A 26,215-nucleotide genomic window follows, 5' to 3' on the forward strand; every position below is an offset into this window, starting at 1 on the left:
CTGTTGAAGGGCATCTCGGCTCCTTCCATGATTTGGCTATTGTGGACAATGCAGCTATGAACATTGGGGTGCATATGGCCCTTCTCTTTACTACGTCTGTATCTTTGGGGTAAACACCCAGTAGTGCAATGGCTGGGTCATAGGGTAGTTCAATTTTTAACTTTTTAAGGGACCTCCACACTGTTTTCCAGAGTGGCTGTACCAACTTGCATTCCCACCAACAATGTAGGAGGGATCCCCTTTCTCCACATCCTCTCCAACAATTGTTGAGAAACCGTGACTATTAATCAATAACTCCTTTCTCCCAGCCCCTGATAACCTCTAATCTACCTTCTGTCTCCATGAATTTGCCCATTCTAGATATTTCATAGAAGATATTTCATATTCTTATGTTTCATATAAGTGGTCAATTACATAATTGTCCTTTTTGTGCCTGCCTTATGTTATTTAGCATAATGTTTTCAAGGTTCATCCATGTTGGAGCATGTATCAGACCCTCATTCTTTTTTATGGCTGAATAGTATTCCATTATGTATATATGCCACATTTTATTTCTTTACTCATTTGTTGATGGACACTTAAATTGTTTCTACTTTTTAGCTATTGTCATACTGCTGCAATGAGCATTGCTATACAAATATTTATTCAAGTCCCTGTTTTTAATTCTTTATGGTATATAACTACAAATAGAATTGCTGAGTCATATAGTAATTTTACGTTTTGCTTTTTGAGGAACCACTGAACTGTTTCCATAGTGGCTGCACCATTTTACATTTCTACCAGCAATGGATGAAGTTTCCAATTTCTCCACATCTTTGCCAACATTTATTATTTTCCTTTTTGACCATGGCCATGTTAACGGGTGTGAAGAGTGGTATCTCATTGTGGTTTTCATTTGTATTTCCCTAATGATTATTGATGTTGAGCATTTTTTCATGTGTTTATTGGTCATCTGTATTTCTTCTTTGGAGAATTTTCTATTCAAGTTCTTTGTCCATTTTTAAATTGGGTTTTTGTGTGTTTGTTTGTTTTTTTTTTTACTGTTGAGTTGTAGGAATTCTTTATATATTTTGGATATTAATTCCTTATCAGATATATGATTTGCAAATATATACTCCCATTCTGTAGGTTGGTTTTTCATTTTCTTGATAATGTCCTTTGTTGCACAAAAAGGTTTTAATTTTGATGAAATCAGTTTATCTACTTTTTCTTTTATTGCTTACTTTTGATCTTACTTAAGAAACCACTGCCAAATCCAAGATCATGAAGATTTACCTCTATTTCCTTCTAAGAGTTTTACGGTTTCAGTGCTTATATTTAATTCCCTGACCCATTTTCAGTTAATTTTTATATAGTATGTGAGGTAGGGGTCCAACTTCATTCTTTTTCCATGTGGAAATCCAGCTGTCCTAGCACTTTTTGTTGAAGAAATTGGTCTTTCACCATTAAATGGACTTGGCACCCTTGTCAAAAATCAATTGAGCATAGATGCATGGGTTTATTTTTGAACTCTCAATTCTAGTCTATTGGTCCATATGTCTATCTTTATGCCAGTACCATAACCTTTTGATTATTGTAGCTTTGCAGTAAATTTTGAAATCAGGAAATGTGAGTGCTCTTACTGTTCTTCTTTTTAATATTGTTTTGGCTATTCAAGGCCCCTTGAAATTCTATACAAATTTGAATATTGGCTTTTCCATTTCTGCAAAAAGGGTGGTTGGAGTTTTGATAGAGACTGTACTGAATCTGTAGATTGCTTTGAGTATTACTGCCACCTTAACAATATTAAGTCTTGCTACCCATGAACACGGGATGTCTTTCCATTCATTTAAGTCTTTAATTTCTTTCAGCAATGTTTTTGTAGTTTTCAGTGTATAGGTCTTTCACCCTTTGTTTAAATTTATTTCTAGGTATTTTATTTACCCTCTCCTTTTAATTGACTTAAAACCGTCCTCCATTGTAATTACTAGACTATAATGTGTCCATAGTGCACAGAACAGTGCCTAACACATAGCAGACATTGAACAAATGCTAACTGAATATTAGAATCTCCAGAATCATAGGATTTTGGAACTTAGAGGAAACAAACACTAATACCAGTTTTACTCTTCTAAAAATGAGGAATGATGTTCAGAGTGGTTAAGTGAATTGCTCTAAATAGCACAGTTAGCTAGTGGTAGAACTAGAAGTTCATATCTCCTGAGAGTTTTCTGTGGATCAAAATGTAATTATCATATGCCAAGATTCTGTCTGCTATAATAAATAAATGGGTGTGTTTATAAACTTGGATGCTTGTCTTTGGATTTGGAGATTTTTCACTATCTAGCTCCCTATTCTCTGAAATGAATCTTAAATAATTGGGGTACCTACAAAAGTAGCTTGCATTTAAGACCAAAGAATAATGAATAATGTATGTATTTCAGCAAATGAGGTTATTGAAATGGATATGTAGCTCAGTTAATGATTACTTGGAGATATGTGTCTATGAGGGCATTTTACATGAAAGTCTCTATGAGTGTATGTATGTGTGTGTGTATGTTAGATGGGATGGCTGAGTTTTATTTTGGAAATGAATTTTAGCCCAGCAGATCTTTCCATGCTGAGAACAGATGATCTACTAGATTTTTTCTCCTAAAGAAGTTTTCTCATTATAGAATTATAATTTCATTTAGAGAAAGAATGGAGAAAAGAGAAAAGATATGACAAGAACTATGTCCTTGTTTATAAACTATTTATAACTAACTATTAACTAGTTAACTAACTAACAATTTTCCTTGTTTATAAATTGTTAATGTGTTTTTTTCCTTAAAAAAGAACAGCTTATTAACTCTTTGGCCCACTCCTGAGATAAGGGTCAATCAGCCTGGGACAATGTTTAGTCTTGCTTTATTCTGGCCCTTTTCCACAGTTGGTAAGTCCCTCTGTCATTCTCTTACCTCTCCTGATATAGATTTCTCCTAGGACCTCCCAAAGATGGTCAATAGTTATGGATCTGGGAATTGTCTCTGAGTCAATGGTGCAAGACCAGCAACTCTCTGACTTTGGAATTTGGGAGCTGTAGAGGAGAATTGTTAGTTGCCTACTCAATATAATTTTCCTTATTAATAGCTCCCCAATTTTGCTGTGGGCAATAAGGTGCTTAGGAAAAACAAATAAACACACAAAACCCCAAATGAACAAAAACTACATTTCCCATTTTTCCTTGCAGCTAGAGTTTGTCATTAAGCTAACTCTGGACAATTAGGCATAAGCAAAATTTTTTGGATGGGGCTTTCAGTAAAGATCTTTAAAATGGAGATGACAGCAGAAATACCTTTTGCCCTGTGTCCTTCCTCCTGGCTGGATTCTAGAGCTAATGCTAGAAGTGGAACAGCCCTCTTATAACTGTGGCAACCATAACAGAAAGGTTGAGATGTCACAGAGATATAAACACTGACATCACTGTGCTGCTGAACCAATGCCCACTGACACCTACCTCTTTTTACACAAGAAAAAACCTTAATTGTTTAAACTGTTGGCTTTGGAGTCTCTTCAACCAGCAGCCCCATTGAATTCTTAACTGATACAGAAGCTTAAAGAGAAAGATGAGATAATTTGAGTCAATGGACTCCTATATATCTTATTGGTAAATTATATTTCGAGTAAACATTATGGAGAAATTCTAGGTAGCCAACCTAACAGTGGTGGAATAAATCTGAATCTCCTCCCTTCCACCACCCCCCCCAAAAACACAAAGAGCAAGAAGATCAAATAACACTACATAATGCCCATGCCTTCACAATAACTAGAAAACTGAGAATGTCCAAATTTCAAATTAACTGTAAATAGAAAAATAAACACTGAACCCCAGCAAGTGGCCCCCACACTCCTGATGCAAGCCCCTCTCAGGAAAACAAAGTCAGTTTGAGAAAAACTGTACAGAATATAGAAAAGGGGAGCTAGTGGTAGATTTAAGATTGATCTAAAGCCACCACCCAAAAGAGAAAGTCCACCCTAATTTTGAAAATACTGAAAAAATATGCTGGAAGATCAGAGATCAGAGCACTTACTATAGGGAAGGTATTTAGCCATATATATAAGGTGCAAGGAGGCAGTCTTAGAAAGATAGAGTATTGGGCAGAGGGGTCAAAAGGAGGTAGAGGTGACTTTCAGAAATTATACAGGGCAAGAGGGACAGGTCATGATTCCAGGGTCCTGGGATTAAGTCCTGCATCAGGCTCCCTCCTCAGTGGAGAGCGCTTCTTCCTCTCCCTCTCCCCCTCTTCCCTGCTCGCGCTCTCTTGCTCTCTCTCACTCTCCCTCTCTCAAAATAAATAAATAAAATCTTTAAAAAATAAAATGAAGGACATATAATCTCCTTTCCTATTATTGCTCTTCCATAAAATAATAAATTAAAAAGAAAAAAAAAATCATACTTTGCTACACTGACAGAAGAGGGCACTCTTGATCCAGAAATCTTGCAACCACCCCACCATTCAGCCCTGTCCACAGAAATGCAGACCAGTCTTCATGCAAGCAAAATCATTAAAATAAAAAGAAAAAGAATCTAAAAAATAAAAAACAATTTAAAAAGATAAAAGGAATACAAAAAATTCAATTCGTAAAACTCCTCCCCCAAATAATGTTAAAGTAGGAGAAAACTCACCAACTGCAACACAACTCTCCAAACTGAATTAGATAACTTCAAACAAGCAATTGGAAATATGAGAAACATCTTGAATCATAAATTCAAAAACTAAGTACAGTAACAGACAAAAAGCCAGGAAGAAAGGAGATGAGAGTTGACTGAACTCAGGAAAGAAATAGAATAAACATTATACTGCACTACCTAAAAGATTGGAGACATATGTAGTAAGACATTTTATATACATACATACATACACATGCCATCCTTCAAGGTCCATTCAAATGATTTCTCCACTATGTAGCTTTTCAGAATGCATCCTAGCTGGGTATGACCTTTGAGACATGCAATAAATTATGTCTGCTACTATTGCTATTATCACTATTATTGGCAATTGATTGTTTGAGGACAGCAGGGGAGGGGAGGGAATCCTAAGAAATATATCTAGAGCAAAGTTATAGAGTTTCTCATCCTCTACTGCCCACCTGGGCCCAGGCTTGACTTTATGGATGAGGAGACTGAGATTCAGGGAGGTTTTCGTGGTGGCCCAAAGCGAGTTAGTGACAGGGCAATGGAAAAAGTCTTCCTTTCTTTTTCTCTCCTCTTTTCTTCCTCTTGCTTCAGAAGACAAGGAGTACTTCCTCCTCTCTGAATCCACCTTCCAACACCCTCTAGATGCTATGGCCTCCTCCCTTAGCACGATCTCTCTTTTATATTCACTTTCCCCCTTTCTTCTGATCCATCCCCCCAAACAGAAGCTAAGTGTTCAAGTCACTCTCATCCTCAAAAGGAAATAAACCAAACCATCTTCCCTTGTTCTGTCATCCCAATTTTCCTCTTATCATTAAAACTTCTGGAGGGCACCAAGCGGCTCAGTTGGTTAAGCGTCAGACTCTTGATTTTGGCTCAGGTCATGATCTCAGGGTTGTGGGATTGAGCTCTGCATTGTCCTCTGTGCTCAGCATGGAGTCAGCTTGAGATTCTCTCTCTCCCTCGCCCCTGCCCCTCCCCACGCGTGCGCACGTGTACACACACACACACACACACACACACACATGCACACATGCACACACACTCTCTCTCTCTAAAATAACTAAAAATAAAATCTTTAAAACTTCTGAAAGTAAACTATATTAGCTGTGAACTCTTCCTGCCTACTCACTCCTAAAACTCTTGCTCTCTTTTTCTTCTCCCATTCTCTCTGAAAGCTATCTGGTTCAATAACTGTTGGTTACTATCTTTTAGACACTCTTATTCCCTGTCTTCTAAGATCTATAATCTTCTTTCCCTAGGCAATTCTACAACTAGTTGTTCTTCTTTTCTGGCTGGTCTTCCTCCCTCTTAAATGTAAGCATTGCCTAAAGTTCTCCATTACCTTCTTTTTCTGCCCTCACAGCTACAAATTGCAAATACACGTCTCCAGGCCCATCAGCTTCTTGGGTGCCCCTTCCAAGTGACCTACTAGACATCATCCTTGAGTTCCAGAAGGTATCTGGAGCTCAACATATCTGAAACCGAATTTCATACCCTCTTCAATTCTACACCTCCTCCCAATCTCTAATCCAGCCCAAGTGGTTCTTGATACTATCCTTTCCTTTATCTTCTGTACCAGATCATTCAGAAATTCAACTAAAAACACTGAATATTTAGTATGTGCAGGGACTGGTTATGGGACTGGGGATAGGAAGTGAATAAACCCACTTTCTACATTTATGCTTACAGACTCAGTGAAAACCTGTCCAATCAGCATATACAACTTTCCTTCCATCCTCACTGTCATCCTTTTCACCCCTATTATCACCCTCCAAGTTCAAGTCAGCATTACCTCTTTCCTAGACTAATAAACCAGCCTCTGAAACTAGCCTGGCTGAGCTGAGTTGATCTCTGTAATCCTTGCACATTTTTCTAGTTTAGCATATCTATTCCTGTTTTTATGTTTCCCTCTAGATGGAATGCCCTCCTTGAACTCTCCATCCTACACCTTATCTGTCCTTTAAGGCTCATCTCAAATTCCAGGCCCTCTTTGATGCTTTCCCTGACTCCTGAGCCACGAGTGTCTTCTTTCTCTGAACTCATGCAGACTTGCCCTCTGCACTTATGCCTTGCCAGCCATCTCTCTTGCCCGGGCTGCTTGCTTCACAAATTAGGATTAGAATGTAGAAATCTGGGGCGCCTGGGTGGCACCGCGGTTAAGCGTCTGCCTTCGGCCCAGAGCGTGATCCCGGCGTTATGGGATCGAGCCCCACATCAGGCTCCTGTGCTGTGAGCCTGCTTCTTCCTCTCCCACTCTCCCTGCTTGTGTTCCCTCTCTCACTGGCTGTCTCTATCTCTGTCAAGTAAATAAATAAAATCTTTAAAAAAAAAAAAAAGAATGTAGAAATCTGTTTTACGTGACAGAAAGGTATATCAGTGATTAACTTCAAGAGAAGTTAGTTTATTTGTATAATATTCTCTTTTTGGAGATTTGATCAACTAAACTACTAGAGAAGCTGAATACGGTAGGGTGACTTTTGTCCAGTGCTTCAAAGGAAATCATGTGTGACTTCAAGAAAGTCACATGAGTTCTCTGGACCTCAGTTTCATTATCTAGAAAATTGAAAAGCTGCACTAAATGATTTTCAGTGCTCTTCCAGATCTAATATTCTATAGTTAATGTTTTGAGGGGATTTGACTGGGCTAATCTGTTGATGGACTAATCCAACATCTATTCCCAGCCCCTCCCCTTTTCTTGTCTTCTCTGTAGAAGTTGGAAAAGCTAGAAATCCTCTTTACCAGCCTTTCTTACAGTTAGCAATGGCTATGTAATGTAGTTTTGGCCAATGAGACATAAGCAGAACTCTATAAAGAGGAACTCTAAGAAGCCATTTGCTTTTCAGATGAAAGGGATGACATCACTCCTGCGGTAGGCAGAATTCTCAGATGCCCTCTTGGTGTACGTGCCCTGTAGAATCCCCTCCCTTTGAGTATGTAGAATCATGGGATATCACCCACATGATTATGTTACCAATCGGTTGACTTCAAGTCAATCAAAGGGAAGATTATCCTGAGTGGGCCTCACATAATCAGGCAAGCTTTTCAAAAGAGATCATTTCTTGCTGGCCTCTTAAAAGAAAGCAACAGCCATGGTGCGAACTACTTTGGAGCAGCCTCTAGGAGGTGAGAGCCTCAGCCCTAGGAGCTGAATTCTACCAACTATCAGTGAGCTTCAAAGAGTACCCTGAGCCTCAGAGGACATGCAGCCCCAGCTGACACCTCGTGATTATTTGAGCGGAGAACTCAATCACTGACCAGACTCCTGACCCATAAACTGTGAAATAACAAATTTGTGTTGTGTTAAGTTCCTATGTTTGTGGCAATTTGTAACACAATAGTGGAAAACTATTACAGCTCCTTTTCACTTAGTCTCAAAAGCTGAGCACTTAAAAAACCATCTTGTTATCACAAAGGAAAAGTCAAATAAATCACAGAATCTCTGGCCTTGACCTCTTGCATGTCTAAACCGTGGTCAGCAGCTGCTTTTCTCCAAACCTTTTTTTACACCAGAAAAAGAAACGTCTATTTGGATAAGCCAATACAAGTTAGCAAGCTTGTCTTTTACGTGCATTTAGAAATCATTTCCAACTAGTACAGCAAACTTCTGAAAGTAGCATGAGCAAATTTGTATTGGTTCATTGGCAAACATTTCTAAAGAATCTTTAAGGTTTCAGATAGAACACACACACACACACACACACACACACACACACGCACACAGACACACACCAAGAATAAAAATAATCTTTGCCCTCAGTAGGCTCATAGCCTAGTGTTGGAGAAAGGGGTTGTGAGGAACAGCGGGGGGGGTGGGGTGGGCAGAGAAATCAGGATACAACTAAAATCTATATAGAGTGATTTAGGCTATGATGGAGATAAGAAGGTCTTGGGAAAGCTCAAAGAAGGGATACCTAGAACAGACTTTAGGGTTGGCTGGGAGGGAAGGGCCGGATCTGGAGGTTTAAGATATGGAGCAGAACTATGAGGGGTGAGTACAAGTCCCTCAGGAGTGAAATTCTGGCATAGAGAGGAGTAGAGGTCAGTCAGCCAAATAATTGACAGCTACCAAGCACCTAGTGTGAGGCTGGGGAATGTGCCAGATGCTTGGTCCTGGCCCCAGTTTTTTGTAATCATCCCTCATTCCCTGATGGAGCAGCATGAGTATTCTCCCTTGTCTAAGGAAATGGAAATGACACCTGACACTCCATCCTGTTGCCTGCTCCCCAGATTAGTGCCTTTGACAGCTGCCCCAGATGTAATCACACCCAGAGAACCCAGAGAGCAGCCTACCCATGGGAGGATCTAGGACAAGGTTCTTCAGGAATGTGTTGTGCACAGGGAATTCAAGAAAATAGAAACGGATTTGACAGGGAAGACAAGCCCTTCAGCTTTTGAAGTAAAATCTCAGAGGTGTTCAGGCTTAGTCAAACCACGTCATCTCTCCTCTCAACTTCTCCTTCTTATAGCCTAGGATTTTGCTTGGAAGTTAGACAGCGCCAGCAAATCTCCTTTAAATAAGTAAAGGAACAAATATGTCAAAATACTAAAATGTGAATTCTGAAATAGGGCCTAGAGAAAAACACTGGAGATAAAAAGACGTAAGGCAGATACTGTTGCAGGAAGTTGAGAGCAACAACAAAATAAACCTTATTTCATCCACTGACCTGTTTTCATCGTGTTGGAAGAGCAAAGATTATTTGGAACGCTAAAAATAAGAGGTATATCAGGGCAGGGGGGACTATGTGTTTTTATCTCAGAGGACATCCAGTCCAGCCTCCCCTGGTTTTCCCGGGATGCTGGGGAAGTTTCCCATGTGGCGGCAGGTAAGGAGCTTGCCTGGGACCTAGAAGTTTGTTTTTTTTTTTTTTCTTCGATTTTTTAAACCGTCAGATTTACTGATGTTTAATATATATATAATATACATATTATATATGACTATATAATATAGAATACAGTAAAATTCATCCTTTTTTCTGTGTACAGTTTGGTGATATTTGACAAATGTGTACCATAGTGTAATCCACCAGGAAGACGAAAGAGGACATTTCCATCACCCCACCAGGCTCCCTCTTGCCCCTTTCTAGTCAGTTCCCCCTACCATAACCTCCAACCCTGCAACTAGGAACTTAATTTCCATCCATATAGTTTTGTCTTTTCTAGAATGCCATATAAATGGAATCATACAGTATATAGCCTTGTTTGTCTGGCTTCTTGCACTTAGCATAATGCAAGGCCAATTTTTAAAAGCTTTAATGTTGTCTTCCAAGGTCGTCTTTCCTTGTGATCTAAGACTCAGTGGGTAAGCATCAATGTGCATGCTTGCCTTAACAAACTCACTGGAGTATGACTGTAGACCGTAAATCAAACCTGCTGAATACTAAGCTGTTTCTCTTTGTTATCTGTTTGGATGTGCGTCAAGCTACACTTGTACGATGCAAACACTATAGTAGCAATGAATTTATACATGAATGTTGTTCTATTTATTAGCATTTAGAAATGCATAATTGCATTTTAATCAGTCAAGAGCATTTATGGGCCTATACTATTGGCCTCAAGGAACTTGCAAAGATAATTAAAAAGACAGCATATAATTAAATCTATAGAATTTTATGGCTGAAAGGAGTTTTAGGGATCATCTAGTCATAGCATCACAGAATTTCACAGTTGGCAGTGACCTTCAAGATTTCCCAGACACACCCATCAGCTCAGATTTGAATTTCCTCCTGGGCAGCAAATTCTAAGAGCAGACAAGTGATGCAAATGTGTGAAAGTAGCAGTAGAGAGTAATAGGGCTTGAGGCTCACTGAAGAGGGTATGGTAGTACCTATGGTCATTCAAATTCAATGAAAAAAATCAACACTGTGGAAAACCAATAAATATACGTCTCTGGGCTTGAGTCAGTCCTTGGGTTATCATATTACAATCTCTTTTCTACAATAGCCTTCTCAAGCTTTCAGCTGGTGTAACAGATACTACTGAGACCCTGACTTATACACTTTTCATTCTTCCCAGTTCATTGTGTGCCAGCCTGGCTTTCAACTGCCAGCACAGCACCAGGCAGGCAGAAAATGGCAGAGGACTAATGGTTTCTTGGAGTGGTTTTCAACCTCAACTGATGGAAATTGTACATGAACATGTCAGCTCTCTCAGGTTGTTAGGAGGATAACCGAGGTGAGTATTTTACACTGGCCTCCAGAATTTCCAAGTGGGAAGAGTTCCTATTTCTACATTGGACTTTTGTGTGAACAGTATATCCTTCACTTCCAGCATCCTTTTCTTGTCTTACTTCTGCTTTTCCTACCACTCTTTCCTGGGATCCCCTGCCAGATAAGCTATTTGTGTGTGGATCCTCTTCTCAGGGTCTGCTTCTGTGAGAAAATCTCAGGTTAATGTAGCCAGTGAACACTCAAACACCTCTAGAGATGAGGGACTCACTGCATCCCCAGACCCTTGAGGCTGTCTTGGGAAATCTCCGACCCACAGAAATATCGTCCCCTTACTAAAGTGAAACTGTCTTTCTATGACTGGCTAATGGTTCATTCTATGGGACTAGATACTATTGCCTAGAAATATCCCTCTTCAGAAAGCAACATTCAACCCAATTCTTAAATTGTTTAATTATTCTTGAATATATTCGACATCTCACTCATTTATCTACAAAAGAAAAATTGCTAATTGGTATACAAAACCAGTAGTGAGAATCTGAAGTGACAAATGCCCAGGAGAGGGAAGGCTGGAAGAGGATAATGGACTTTCCTCAACACATGGGATGGAAACTAGATCCATAGTTATTTAAATGTTAAAGGAAGGGTCAATCCAGAAGACTGGAGGACATGACATCACTTTGTCTACATAGATAATACACATATTATGTGTATCATTCATGGTCTTAGTTTTTCACTCAGTAAAGCATCATGAAAAATGTGCTATGTCTTGATTTTCAGCCTGACAGTTTTCAGGCACCAAAGTTTGTTTACCAGTCAAATGTTTAATGTTTGTTCCGATATATAGTACCTAACAGGGCATCAAACACTTTGTAAAGGTGCTGGTATGGCATTAAATTCTCACCTTCCTCCCAAGAGGCATATTTTGGGCCTCTTTAAAAGGCAAGGAAGGTTCTGAACTGTCTGAACAATGTCCTGATAGCATCTCCCTATTCCTTCTCACCTTAAGAGAGAAAGGAGAGTTTCTGGAGAACAAAGAGCTGGGTAAAATGGAGTGCAAACCAGTACGACAAGTAGATTTCAGAACCCTGATGAACATCCCTTCTGACACTCTGTTCGAAATAAAATACTTATTGAAGAGTTCAATGGACTAGTCTCCAAATTTTGAGAGTACTTTGAGGACATACATGGATATGTTTTCACAACCAATTTCTGGGATACACTGAAAGGACTGATTACTTGCTAATATGTTTTCTCTTATACAAGACTACTCTGTGAATATGCATTCTGAGTATTTATGAATAGTTTTTTTTTAATTTTTGAGAGAGAGATAAACAAGTAATTACTGAATTCAAGGCTACACCTATTCCTCCCACTTCTCCATCAGATATAATTACAGTAAGTCTGGGTTGTGCATATCTGAACATTTTCTGGTTTTGATTGTTAAGCAATCAAATAGCATTTCTCGCCCCCATTCAGACCCATAATTTAGAAGCTTCTCTACAGTGACACTTGGTGCAGTTTAATTATAATGCTCTTCAATCCAGAAAGCTATTTAAAGGACGATAGAAGCTGTGCATTTTCAGTCCTTTCTCTTAAAAACGATTCAGAAATGTATGTGTAGCTGATCCCAAATTGAAACTTGATACTTGTGTTCTGCATGACTTTGAACAGCAATGCTTTTTCCTTTATAGAATGGCTGATATTTTAAAATACATGTTTCTTTCCACGAAAGAGTACCGAGCACAGTTATATCATTTTGAAACTTTTTCACCACGACAACTAGAAGAAAGCATGTAAAATTTCACAGTCATGTGCATTCTGTTTCCAGCAAATACTTTTTCATTTCAAAATGAAATTCTCAAGCCCCAAATGGGTAGGTGTTTTAATTCAGCATTAAAATAAAGAACTGCTTTTTCTGGACATATTCTCTTCCCTTCCCTGGCAGTTACTGGTACCAACTTGCTCTTAATTATCTCCCATTCAATGCTAGTCATAACTGCCCGCCTACTTCACACTCAGTCAGGCCAGCCCACAGTACTCACCCCAGCCCCCTCTGTCTGAATCATCTTCTTCCACCCACGTCCTTTCCCACTGCCATTTCCTTTCTCACTTCAGTGCTCTTTTCAGAGGGACATTCTTGCTTTTCCAAAGCTTTTTTTCTTCATTCTGTGTTATGTCCCCTTTATATTCTAGAAAACCACAATTCTGAGGGAATTTTCTTCCCATCACTGAAGGCAAATCATGCCTAATACATCATAGAATCTGTGCTTCTTAGCTACCCATTAACTCTAGTGTACTTCAGGGAAAAGTAGGATTTGAGAAACTGGACATTCGTTACCTTCACTCTAACATGCAAAAGATAAAACAGAGTCATTTTTTTAAGTTTCTACCTTGGCAGAGACAAAGGGGCAATTTAAATAGTCAACCTACAATTTGACATTCCTGTTTCCAGGATTCTCTCACTGATTTTTTTTTTTTAAATTCTACAATTAAGTCCTTTTTTTTTTTTTTTTTTTTTTTTCTTTNTTTATTTATTTATTTATTTATTTATTATTTTTTAAATAATTTTTATTATGTTATCTTAGTCACCATACAGTATATCCTTAGTTTTTGATGTAATGTTCCATGATTCATTATTTGCATATAACACCCAGTACACCATGCAATATGTGCCCTCCTTAATACCCATCACCGGCCTATCCCAATCCCCCACCCTCCTCCCCTCTGAAGCCCTCAGTTTGTTTCCCAGAGTCCATAGTCTATCATGGTTCATTCCCCCTTCTGTTTACCCCCCCTTCATTTTTCCCTTCCTTCTATCGATCTTCCTGCTATTTCTTAGGTTCCATAAATGAGTGAAACCATATGATAATTGTCTTTCTCTGCTTGATTTATTTCACTTAGCATAATCTCCTCCAATCCCGTCCATGTTAAGTCCTTTCAAATCATTAACTTTCAAGTCTCCATTTTTTTCTTAGGCATAAATGCTGACTGAAAGGCTCCTACAAAGTGTGGGAGCCTGGAGGCACAAGGATTTGATACCTGAAGGTATCCAAGCTCTGACCAGCTAACGGAAACTTTGTGTTAATATTAGCCCAGACCATGAAAGCACAATTAAATGTTTCATCTGTATCCATTATTTACTTAGTAATCTTAACATTTTCAGGAGGTATCCATGCATGAAGATAAATCCTGGGCATGCATAGGACAAATCATTTGTCATTATCTTACCAAGACTCCTTACACAGGTCTTGCAGTGACCCCAACAAGCAAAGGGAGGAAAGAGGAAGCCAAGGTCAAATGGTCAGTGATGGCCCCTTTGAGGAGGTCCCTTTTCATTAAGAAGTTTACAGTTAAAAGAGATACCCTTGGCCCAACTCCTCATATTATATGAGAAAAATGAAGTTCAAAGTCCTGACCTGTCCGAAGTCATTAGGGAATTAGTTTTAAAAAAAATTAGAGCCCAAGTATCGGGGCATCTGGCTGGCTCAGTCAATTAAGTGTCTGCCTTCGGCTCAGGTAGTGATCCTGGGGTCCTGGGATCGAACCCCGCATCTGGCTCCCTGCTCATTGAGGAGTCTGCTTCTCCCTCTCCCTCTGTCCCTCCTCCCCGCTCATGCTTTTACTCTCTTTCATCTCTCTAAAATAAATAAATCTTAAAAAAAAAAAAGGACTCAAGTATTGCCACTGACAAAAGGAAATCTGTCTTTGTGAGTGCCTGGCAATGTGCCGTTCCCTATTATCATTTCACCAAATCCACACAATAACCCCACAGAAAGGCATCATTATCCCCATTTGACAGATAAAAAAACCAAGGGTCATGAAGGTATAAGTAATTATTCCAAGTTGACATACATACTGGGCAAGTGATGCTGCCACATGGACCTTCTTGCGGATGCTCATAGCTAACGGTTCACAGCTTTGCGAGCACTCATGCAGGAAGTGCCAGGCAGTGAACTGAGCTCTTCAGAGTATCATCTGACTGAAGTCTCACAACAACCTCTGCGCTGTTGTTTATATGTATCATCTTTACCTCCATAATGAAAGCATGGGATTTTAGGCTTCTTTTGTGCCTTTTCTGCTATTTTGTTGTTGTTGTTGTTGTTGTTGTTGTTATTTTTTGTTTTGTATGTCTCTTTAGACACAAAGACCATTCCAAGAAACAGATGGCAAATGGCCCTTTCACATGTTATTGCCTGGAGTCCAAACCGCCAGTGTATTTTAGGAGACAAGAAAGTAATCATACTCTCACAACACTTAGCATTTTCCCCTAAGGACTGAATGGAAAGTATTTCTTTTCTATTCCTTTTTTTTTTTTTAAGATTTATTTATTTATTTATTTGAGAGAGAGAGAGAAAGAGTGGTGAGAGGGGCAGAAGCGAACAGAGAATCCTCAAGCAGACTCCACACTCAGCATAGAACTCAACACGAGGCTCAATCTCATGACCCTGAGATCATGACCTGAGCCAAAATCAAGGGTCAGCAGCATAACCAGCTAAGCCACCCAGGTGCCCCAATGAATGGAAAGTATTTCTGAGGGAAGATGAATGAGGGATGAAAGATGGTTTGCCAGGGGGAAAATTAACTGAAAGGAGGTGCTTAAGATCTTCGCTCTTACTTTAGGTTTGATTGGGTGGGAAAACAGAGATGAGGGGAAATGTGTTTTTATTATTTTAATTTATCTGCAGTTACACACAGCACAATTCTAACTGCTTAACTCAGAAAATAAAGGAATCTACATTTAAATAAAGTTCTGACTTGTGTCACTAACAACCTATGCATCAAAAATGAGGTAGGGAAAATTAGGAGATATAGATGATAAAAATAACAAAATTTAATGTGTAGTTTCTTTGAAGATTTGTGAACAGACCTTCCAAATCACAATAATGCATTTTAAATGTGACACATTAACTTGGTACTCACTTTATTCAGTCATCCCCCCCGTCTCCAAACCTTCTCAATGCCTCACCCAATGTCCAGAACACATTCCCTTTCTCAGCTCTATGAGCTCAAGCCTTTTCAATTGTTCAATCATCCCTAAAATTGTTACCTTTCAGGATGTTTTTTGTACTAACCGGAAGTGTGGTGGTGATTTCCTTTGGAATATTCTGTCTGAAACAACCTTTTATTCACTTATAAAATGAAAGTCTAGATTAGATCATTGTTGAGGTGTCTTCCAGGTCTTAAATTTTATGTGTTTCTAGTGTAATGTATTAAATCAACAAACATGTATTGAGCACCTACTAAATGTCAGGCACTGTACCAGAAATTGGGGGAATCAGGATGCAGTCCCTCTCCTCAACCACCTTATTCTTTGGCAGGGAAGAGGGGATCAGAGATGACTAACTATCACTCAATATTAAAAATGATAAAATCAAGGTATGTGCACAGGGATTGAGTGGCTAATTCTGTCTAGGTGGTTGATTAAGTAAAACACAGAGAAGATGTCATCTGAGCTGAGCCTTGAGAAATGAGTTAATAGGCCCAGACAAGAAGGAAAGAACTTTCTAGATAGAGGGAGCAGCTTGAGTGATGCCATAGAAACATGGGAATATCTGGGTAGAGCAAAGAGAGCATAGATGAGCATACTGGTGGGGCAGTAGGACTAAGACCATATCCTCTGAGAAGTCAGTTATCCAGTATATTTAGTAATCTAGGGCTGCCATACAAAATATTACAAACTGAGTGGCTTAAATAACAAAAATTTATTTTTGCACAGTTCTGGAGGTTGGAAGTCCAAGATCAAGGTGTTGGCAGGTCTGGTTTCTCCCCAGGCCTTTCTCCCTGGCTTGCAGACAGCCACCTTTTTGCTGCATCCCCTCGTAGCCTCATAGCAGCCAGACTAGCTACCATCAGGTCAGTGTATTAAACCTCAGTCATCCCATTCATAAGAAAACCCTTAGGCCTCACCCAAATGACTGCATATTCTGATTTTACATTTAATTTTAAGAGAGTTTGTTTTGCCACTTTAGGACTGAAACTGGGAATCCTAGAAGAAGAAGACTTTTATCAATAGCAATAAAAAATGGTGGCTGACAGACTATATTTTCCAAAGATGGCTGCAACAACCTCTCCCAACCCTCATGCTCTCTTCCAGTGTAATCTTGCCACTGCCCCATCAAGAAGTAGAGTCTCAATCTCATTCCCTTGAATCTGGGGCTCACCTTATGACTCACTTGTTATTAACACAATGGCACTGCTTGATTTCTGAGGCCACAAGAAAAGGCCATGAAACTTGCACTTGCTTCTCTTGGAACACTCACCTTCCGGAAGCCCCACTTTGGGGCTTTCCCTCTCAGAACTCAATCACCAGGCTGGGAACAGTGCAAGCTGTGTGAAGAGGCTCCGTGTAGGTGTTCTGGTCAATGGTCCCAGCTAAACCCAGCCTTTAGCTATTCTAGCCCAGGTGCCAGACAGGTGAGTGAGATGCCATCCTGAAACTAGATCCTCTAGTTCCAGCTATTGCAGACATCATCTATTAAAGTCACTCCTACTCATCTGAGTCTTCCTAGCTGAGGAGCCAGACATCATAGAGCAAAGAAGAGCTGTCCCTACTTGCTTATACTGAATTCCTGATCCATAGAATCTAAGAATACAATAAAATGATTTTTTTCATGCTGCTAAGTTTGGGATGACTTATTAAATAACAATAGTAAATGACTCAGACAATTAAACCATTAAGGGAAGAAATTTTTGAAAAAATACTTACAATAGATGTATGGAATTGTTGAATCACTATATTATACACCTAAATATTGTTCCTGAAAACTTCCCTATTTATAATATAGCATATGATTTGATGCTCACAATAATATCCAGTCTCATTAAGAAAATGTTAAATTTGGTTCAGGATATATACCTTTAGAAGGGAAGAGAAATAGATCACACAGTTTAGAAAGATATACCTCAAATTGGTTAATATTTAAAATGTTTTGGTGCTTTAAAAAGAATGTAAGTCTCCATTATCAGGAAAATTAAAATACATAAACATTTTCGTTCTTTCATAATATGGATCAATTAGGCTTTACTATAATTTTTAATTGAATGTATTTCATATTTATTGGTGTTTGTATTGCTTGTCAAGAGTAAGTCTTGAGAACTAGCATACACATTCTGTTTTTCAACAAAAAATTTGAGGAGGCTTTGATGTTTGCTTAACCAGTTTCATACCCCATTAGGTATACCACATATGGATAGAATCATCATTAAGAAATACACTTTGACAATGGTAATGATGTTAAATTATGACCTCTCTAGAGACCAGGGACCGTGCACTATTATTCATTTGTGTATCTCTGATATTGCCTTAGTTCAGGGCTTTGTATGTAATAGAAGCTCAAAAGCAATTTAATGAATTGAATTAAATTGACATAATTATGATTAGATCTTTAAATCACTTATGTCTAAAATTTTTCTCCAGAACACTATAGAGAAATCAGCAAAAAGATCTGAAATAATTATCCTCAAGTAATACAAAATAGCCATGTAAAATACCACCCACTTCTAAAATGGATATACAAACGCATTACAATAAGCACACCGCATGACAGACTTCTCTAATTTTATTTCCATGGAGTTTCACACCATTAAAGTGGTATTATAAAGAGACCAACTGCAGTTCAGGTCAAGACTAACATTGAATGAGGATTCTGCATATGGTTACATACACTTGTCTATATGTGTATGTGTGTGTGCACATGTGTGTATGTTTAGAAGGAAAGCAGATTTATTAGCAGAAATAGAACTTCAGGTCTCATAATCCCATCACAAATATTCTTTGCAATGAGCAGACAGTGACTGGGGCAAAGCAGGGCCTGATGGATGGCTCTAAGGAGACAGAGGGCACAAGCAACCATATTAACATCAAGAGTGCTAGCTTTCCTCCTGGAGACCAGCAAAGCCAAAGTACTCTTCCCACACCGTGAAGGCTCTCACCCTGATGCTCCCACTAGCATTCATTCTAGTAGAGCTGGGCCCCTGAGTAGAGACAAGTCAGGTAGAGGTTCCCTCTCAGTTGATCTATTGCACAACTCAAGATTGCAGGAATAAACTGTTGACTGAAATTTTATCTTTGCTGATAACTTAACTGTGTGCAGACAGTATAATTGCAGCTAGGGATGCAATTAAAATTCAACTCAAAATATATGGTCCCTATCCTTGAGAATTTATAAACCAGGGAGAAAGATAGGCTCAGATATTTCTAGCTAGCTATAGTCGTTTCTGACTGTAGAAGTCAGATGCTAATCTATGAAATGAGTAAAGTGTTAGATGGGGAATCTGAGGAGGGAGGCCATTACCTCTGATATTGTGGAAGAAGATACAGATCTCACTTGAATCTCACTTTTGGTAAATGGTTCTGATTAAAACAATTAGCGCTATGAATTTGTAAAATGCTTTTAATAAAACAATAATAAAATTATTTAATTTATTGAATATATACAAAGTCCAGGATACCAGCACTATGCTATGCACTCAACTATTTCTCATTTTACCCTTAAAAGAGCCCTAGAAGTAGGTACTGTTATTATCCTTGTTTTAATAAAGAAACTGAAGTTTAGAGAATCAACTTACCCAAGGTCATACAATAAGAAAATGGCAGAGCCAGGATACCAGTCCACATCTATCTGACTCCAGAGCTCAAGATTGGATTTACTACTTTGAAATGCATATCTCTGTTTCCCCCAACTCATACGTGTGTGAGGTGTGAATTTTATTTTATAAATGAAGACACTGAGATTTGCAAAAGTCAAATGACTTTCTTATTTCCGTATCATTGAAAGTTTTGACAAAGAAAGCCAAAAGACATTAAACAAACAACAGAGAACACTATCCTCAAATGGTATATCCACAGAGATCAGGATATTTCAAACGAAATTTTGCACTGTTCAGTGTCAAGAAAATATCTGTGTTCCTTGCCTCCACAATATATGACTGATATTTAAAAATATTTCTATGTTCGATTTTTCCCTTGCCCTTAAGAAAGAGAAGAAATTTAATACAAGACTTAATTTGTAACTCAAGATTTATCTGCCTTTATCAACGCAAGAGTATTAGTTGTCTTGAAGATTTTCTAGTTCATTCCTAATTAATTATATATTTCAAATTGCTTGTAATATGTTTCTTTTTAAAAAGAGTAGAGAGCTTTATTGGTAGGTTACAATTTTAAGATTATACAGTTCCTACAACTAATTTAAAAGTGATTAATGAAGACTCAAGTTTCAAAATGGCAGGAACATTATTTCAAAAATGTTAATTTCCAGCTCATTGAGAGCAGCGAGAACCTCTTCAAATATTTATCTTCAAAAGTGTCAAAATTTCCTATACCAAAATATATAGACGACAATTTTTAAAAAAGATTTCTATGGTATCTGGTGACACAATGAGTTATATACCATATCATATCAACCATTCTATCCATCTGGAATAGGAACAAGGAACTCTCTGTAGCTTGTATTATTCCATTTGAAGCCCAGGAGGCCATAATTCCTCTCCACTTGAGAACAGAATTATATATAGCTTTCAACCAGAAAGTTAGTCAACTGATCCCTGGTTTCCAAATTAACCAACAAGTATATAAGTAGGACACAATGCTAAAGAAAATGTACAGGGGCACCTGGGTGGCTCAGTCAGTTAAGTGGCCAACTCTCGATTTTGGCTCAGGTCATGATCTCAGGGTTTTAGGATTGAGCCCTATGTCTGGCCCCATGCTCAGCGGCGAGTCTCCTCAAGGATATTCTCTCTCCCTCTGCCCCTCCCCCTGCTCACACTCTTTCTCTCTCTCTCAAATAAATAAATAAATCTTAAAGAAAAAAAAAAGAAAAAGAAAAAGTACAAATGGACATCTGGTATCTCATACCGGAATAAGCAAAGAGCAAAGAGCAAACTTAAGTATGTGCTTAGGGTACCACAAAATGCCAAAAGAGTTCATAAGTAGTTATTAAGGGGTGAAAGTAGACTTTAATGAACTACATTACATTGACTTTATGAACATATTTTTAAAAAAGTTTTATGGCAGGGGGCACCGGAATGGCTCAGTTGGTTAAACCTCTGCCTTCGGCTCAGGTCATGATCCCGGAGTCCTGGGACTGAGGCCGGCATCAGGCTCCCTGCTCAGTGGGGAGTCTGCTTCTTCATCTCTCTGTGCTCACCCTTCTCATGCTCTCTCTCTCTCTCAAATAATTAAATTAAATTTAAAAAATTTTTTGAAATACATATATGAGAGGTTGAGGGGTGGGGAAGGCATAATAACCTTTTTAGTGGTTGGAGTTGCTAAAGGCAATCAACCTTATTTATATCTCAAAATAGAACAGTTTGACGTAATATACAATTGATTAGCCAGAATCCCCAAAAATGTGTTTATTTGTGACAAATATTGGAAACTTTTAATTCAGTTCATAAAATGGTTCTAGTCAACAACAGAGCCTATTTCTAAGTTATTGTCCTTATGTGACTCAGTGTTTCAACAATGGGTTGTTTAAGCTGAGGTTTCAATAGAGAATGCAGATATACATCCCTGGATGTTTATTGAATGCATAAATTAATGAATGAACTAGAAGCAATAAACCCGGATTCAAAATTCATTTTTTTTAAAAGATTTTATTTATTTATTTGACAGAGATAGAGACAGTCAGCGAGGGAGGGAACACAAGCAGGGGGAGTGGGATAGGAAGAAGCAAGCTCATAGTGGAGGAGCCTGATGTGGGGTTCGATCCCATAACGCCGGGATCACGCCCTGAGCGGAAGGCAGACGGTTAACCGCTGTGCCACCCAGGCGCCCCCACTTTTTTTTTTTTTCCATTTCTAATCTGTGACCTTGGATCACTTACCTTGAGCTTAGGTTTCCACAGCCATAAAATGAAAATTATATGCTATATATACTTTATGGAGTTGTTAGGATGATCAAATGAGATAATATAGTAAGACCATCTCATAAAGGTAGTTAAATATCTTATTTGGGTATGGGAGAATTATAAATGAGACACCTATTTGAAGAATTGTATTAAAATCCTTTATAACCTTCCCCTAATCATTCATTCATCAAATAGATATAGAATACTATAGGCATGGTATTAGGTACAGAGAAACTTTTGTGATAAAGACTCAGGAAATAAGATGTTTTATGTCCATTTTGACATAGTCTACAAACTATGTAGTCTTTGATACAGCCTATAATTCCTTGTACTTTCAACCTAATCATCTCTCTGTGGTGTCCTTCCATCTTTGAGAATAAGAGAGGAGGTGAGAGTGTCTGTTTTACAAATTGCCTAGTGATTTTCAAAACTCAAAGTTTATGGTTTGTTTTTTTATAGAGTCATGAAATAGGTGCTAATGTCAAAACTGCCCAACCAAAATATCATACCCTCCATGACCTCACCATCAAAATATCATCCCCTCCATGGCCTCACAACCAAAATGTCATCACCTCCATGGCCTCACAACCAAAATGTCACCTCCTCAAACCACCCTCTTTCTCTCTGGTCTCCAGGATCTGTCTGGATCACTGTCTCCTGGCCTCCCTGCCCTAGCTCACCTGGCTCCTAAGCTGACCTTCGGCACTCTCTTCAGTCATTCCCCATCCTGAACAGCTTCTCCATCCTCTCTCCCTCCCTCCCCCAATCTGGATAGGGGCCTTTCTCACCCTTAGAGTAGGGTATTCAATGAAATCAAGTTTGGTTTTTTTCTTTTCTGAAAAGACATCATCTCAAACATGTTAGTGGAAACATTAATTCAGCTTTGGAGCCGATTCCTTTGCTTTAGGAAAATCACTAGAATACTTTTATAAACATAATAACCACCTATTATTCTTTTTTTTTTGCCAATCATTTATGTTTTATTTCTTTTTTTTTAATTTAATTTTATTATATTATGTTAATCACCATACAGTACATCCCCAGATTCCGATGTAAAGTTTGATGCTTCATTAGTTGCGTATAACACCCAGTGCACCATGCAATACGTGCCCTCCTTACTACCCATCACCAGTCTATCCCCTTCCCCCACCCCCTCCCCTCTGAAGTCTTCAGTTTGTTTCTCATAGTCCATAGTCTCTCATGTTTCAACCACCTATTATTCTTAGAGAAAAATGTTAAGTCACCATTCATCTGAAAGCTGGTACTTCAGACAAACATGTTAAATGCACCATTGATCAAATACATTTTGCTATCTTTAGTGTAAATACACCCTTGCAGATACAGAGACAGATATATTTTTTTTTTCCTAAATATGGATTTAGTCTTATGCCTGAAAATTTTCCCCCTCCCCTTGGGAGATATGAATGTGTTTTATACAAAAATTTTCTCACAGATTTGTTTAGAACAGTCTATATCAGGAGCCAGGTCTTACCTTCTCTTAACATCATGCTCCAGTAAAGAACCAGAATGGCCTTGTAACAGTTTTACCATGGCTAAATTGTTGGCAACCCACCCATGGGTTTTTGTTAATTGAATAACCAGACTTTGAAGTACGTCTTTTAAGTTGTTACTATTACCTTGCCTATTCTCCTAAGGCTAAAGAGTACCTGGTGGATGAGGTTGAAGAAATTGGATGTTTCCATGGTCAATCATTCTAGGGTGGAAGATGAGGCAGGCCTGGGAACGGACTGGAAGAGGGCACACTTCTTCCTAGTTATAGACAAAGGAGAGGTTTAAGTGTAAGAACTCCACAACACAAAGATGCCTGGGGGACCTGCCATGTCTCCAACATACAATACTAATTTATTTATATTTAATATTAATGGAAGAGTCTAAGAGTAGCAAGTAACTTTTAGGTGCAGTTGAGTTACAAGGTACTTTCTGTACGGTGCTTGAGTTATCCCTAAGCCTTCAGTTAAATCTTAAGTGTTATGGTAGGTTTGGCTGTGCTCTAGGAAGGGAGAGCTCTGTATACACCAACTGTAAAACGGAAAAGAGCAAAAGCAGCATGGAAAGAAATTTCCAGGACTTCAAAAACTAAGCTGTAGGATCTGGAGCTATAACATCTAGATCAGGATGGCTGGTCAATTGATTGGTGACTACCTGGATAGACTGTGGGACATGGAAGTGTTCCTTGGGGATTTATAGAAATTATTCAGGAAGTGAATCCAGTAAAAGAACAGATTTCTCACAATTCTCTCTGAGGTCTATTGCTATTGTTTTGGGGAGTATTGATGCAAAAGCACGTGCCTTTTAAAGGTTAAAAGAATTTGGATTCCATTTTTAAATTCACTTTCTCTTTTCTACAAAACCATCAGCTTATTGATAGAACTATGTCTTCTTTATCTTTGCATCATCACAGTTTCTAGAACAGTGTCTAGAACACAACAGTTGCCCAAAAATATTTGCTGAGTTATGCATGGATAAAGTCTTTCACAACATTGTCTTCGACTTGATGATCTGACTTAAGTCAATAGTCTTATTTAAAACTGGTTATGAGAAATACACTGAAATAGAATTAGTAAGATGCCTCAATCTTCTTTATTGTAAGGCTATTGCTAAAACTTTCAAGTTGGAAAATATGTTTTAAGCACAAATTCCTGTAAAAAATCTGTGCAATCATATTGCCAGGTAATCAGGAAACCAGAGGTGACCCGAAAGCCACGTATTTCCTTCACTTTACGCACGAGGAAATCAAAGCCTCAAGTAATAAAGTCACTTGCCCAATGTCACACACCTCACAAATTATGGAGTAAGGCTAGAATGTACCTGTTCTGATTCATTGCTCTTGTTGGTACTACATTATATGCTTCTACTAAATCCCACCATTCATAGGTTCATGTTACTCTTTAACAATTATTGGTATAGAGATTTTTTTTTTACCATCATACTTTGCTTAACTTTATGAGCTTTGCAGATCCTTAAAAGTCTTCAAAAAGACCTATGCTGGGGCCCCACCCTAAGTTAGTAGGACTTAAGCATTGGTATTTTAATTAAAAACTGCCCAAATGATTCTAATTGCAGCTCATATTAAAAATCATTGCCCTAAAATTGTTTTATTCAATGTCCTTATCCCTTTTCCAATCCTTTTGTCCACCTCTCCCAATTTCTCCCTCATGCCCTACTCTATGATTAAGTAGGAAACACAGAATGCAGAGTCCTCATTTTGGGTTTCACTACCGACTGGTGGGAACTTCCTAAATTAGTGAAGTTCAATGCAAAAAATATTTAATTTTACATTAAACACAAAAGACATCACCACTTGTGTGGGACAACACAGTATTGCATTATTTTAGAGAATAGGCTTCCATAGGCATTATTTTAGAGAATCATGACCAGCAAGAAACATATAATTCATATTTCAGCCACCAGGGAAATTTTTACCTGTAGATATACATCCTCTTTGTTAAAACTCTTCAAGGAGAAGTATCTCATATTTCCCTTCATCATTCTTAGCCACACTGCTAAGAATGTTTTTTATTTAACCAATTTAAGCTGCTGTCTTCAGTGGCAATGAAGAACAATTAAGAGATTGCCTGTTTACTTATCTTTACTCCTGGACTCATGAATTCACAACTTAGCCTTTTTCCCTTCAGGCTAATAATAAATGAGTTATCCTGTCATTAAGGCCTAAATTTTTCAACCATTTAAATTTTTCATTCCTCTTCTCTGAACAGCATCAGACCTCTGTATGATAAAGTATTTATCTGTGTTTTAACATATCATTTGAAGATGAAAAATGCAATGAGGTCATCATTTTCAAAAAGATTAATTTAAGAGAAAGAGAGAATGAAAGAGAGAGAGTGTGTGCATGTCATCGGGGGGAGGGGTAGAGGGAGAGCGTCTCAAGAAGACTCCCACCTGAGCTTGGAGCCTGACAGGAGGGGGGCTCAATCTCACGACTCATGAGATCATGACCTGAGCCGAAACCAAGAGTCCGATGCTTAACCCACTGAGCCACCCAGGTGCCCCTAGCAATGAGGTCATCATTTTTAAGTATTATAGTCACCAGGTCATAAATCATAATTAACTTGCCTTGTATCTGAAAGCAGAATGCAAACATAATGTTTTCTTCCTTTGGTAATGTCTATAATTTACACATAGCATTAATAAGGCTCTGGGTATAATTCAAATGTACAGATTACACTCACAATGCCATAAACATAAGCTTTTCTTAGAGCAAACTGTCACTGAAGCACCAACTCAGATAACAGAATTAGTCATTAACTTTTCAGGCAGCCTTTACATTTTCTTTATGGAGTATTTTCTATGCCCGTCGTAATATTGTGCCATTTTTACCAACTAGTTAAGATTTCATTGTATAAACAGTAGCTGAATATATTCATGTCAAAGATAATCATTCCTTTAAAAGGTTTCTTTGTCAGGTATTCATTAAAGTAGGTTTCACTTCAAAATTATAGTCACTAATATAGGGCAAACATCTTACCCATTTGGCAGGTTTTTAAAAAATAATTTAATTCTAT

The 26,215-nt window shown here is 38.3% G+C and overlaps 1 protein-coding gene across 3 annotated transcripts in view; it reads right to left on the reverse strand.

Moving 5' to 3' along the window:
* Positions 1 to 26,215, reverse strand: part of LOC105237058 (serine protease 58) — a 128,958-nt gene that overhangs the window by 26,626 nt on the left and 76,117 nt on the right. For all 3 annotated transcript variants that reach the window (XR_004623533.1, XM_034654874.1, XM_019798319.2), the window contains one exon: positions 23,339 to 23,441. Coding sequence is in view for 1 of the 3 variants with exons in the window: in XM_019798319.2 (XP_019653878.2) it covers positions 23,339 to 23,441 (103 nt within the window). In the remaining 2 variants the exon portion in view is untranslated. The remainder of the gene's footprint in view (positions 1 to 23,338; positions 23,442 to 26,215) is intronic.

Source organism: Ailuropoda melanoleuca, chromosome 2 (genome assembly GCF_002007445.2).
Source record: "Ailuropoda melanoleuca isolate Jingjing chromosome 2, ASM200744v2, whole genome shotgun sequence".
NCBI classification, from domain to species: domain Eukaryota; kingdom Metazoa; phylum Chordata; class Mammalia; order Carnivora; family Ursidae; genus Ailuropoda; species Ailuropoda melanoleuca.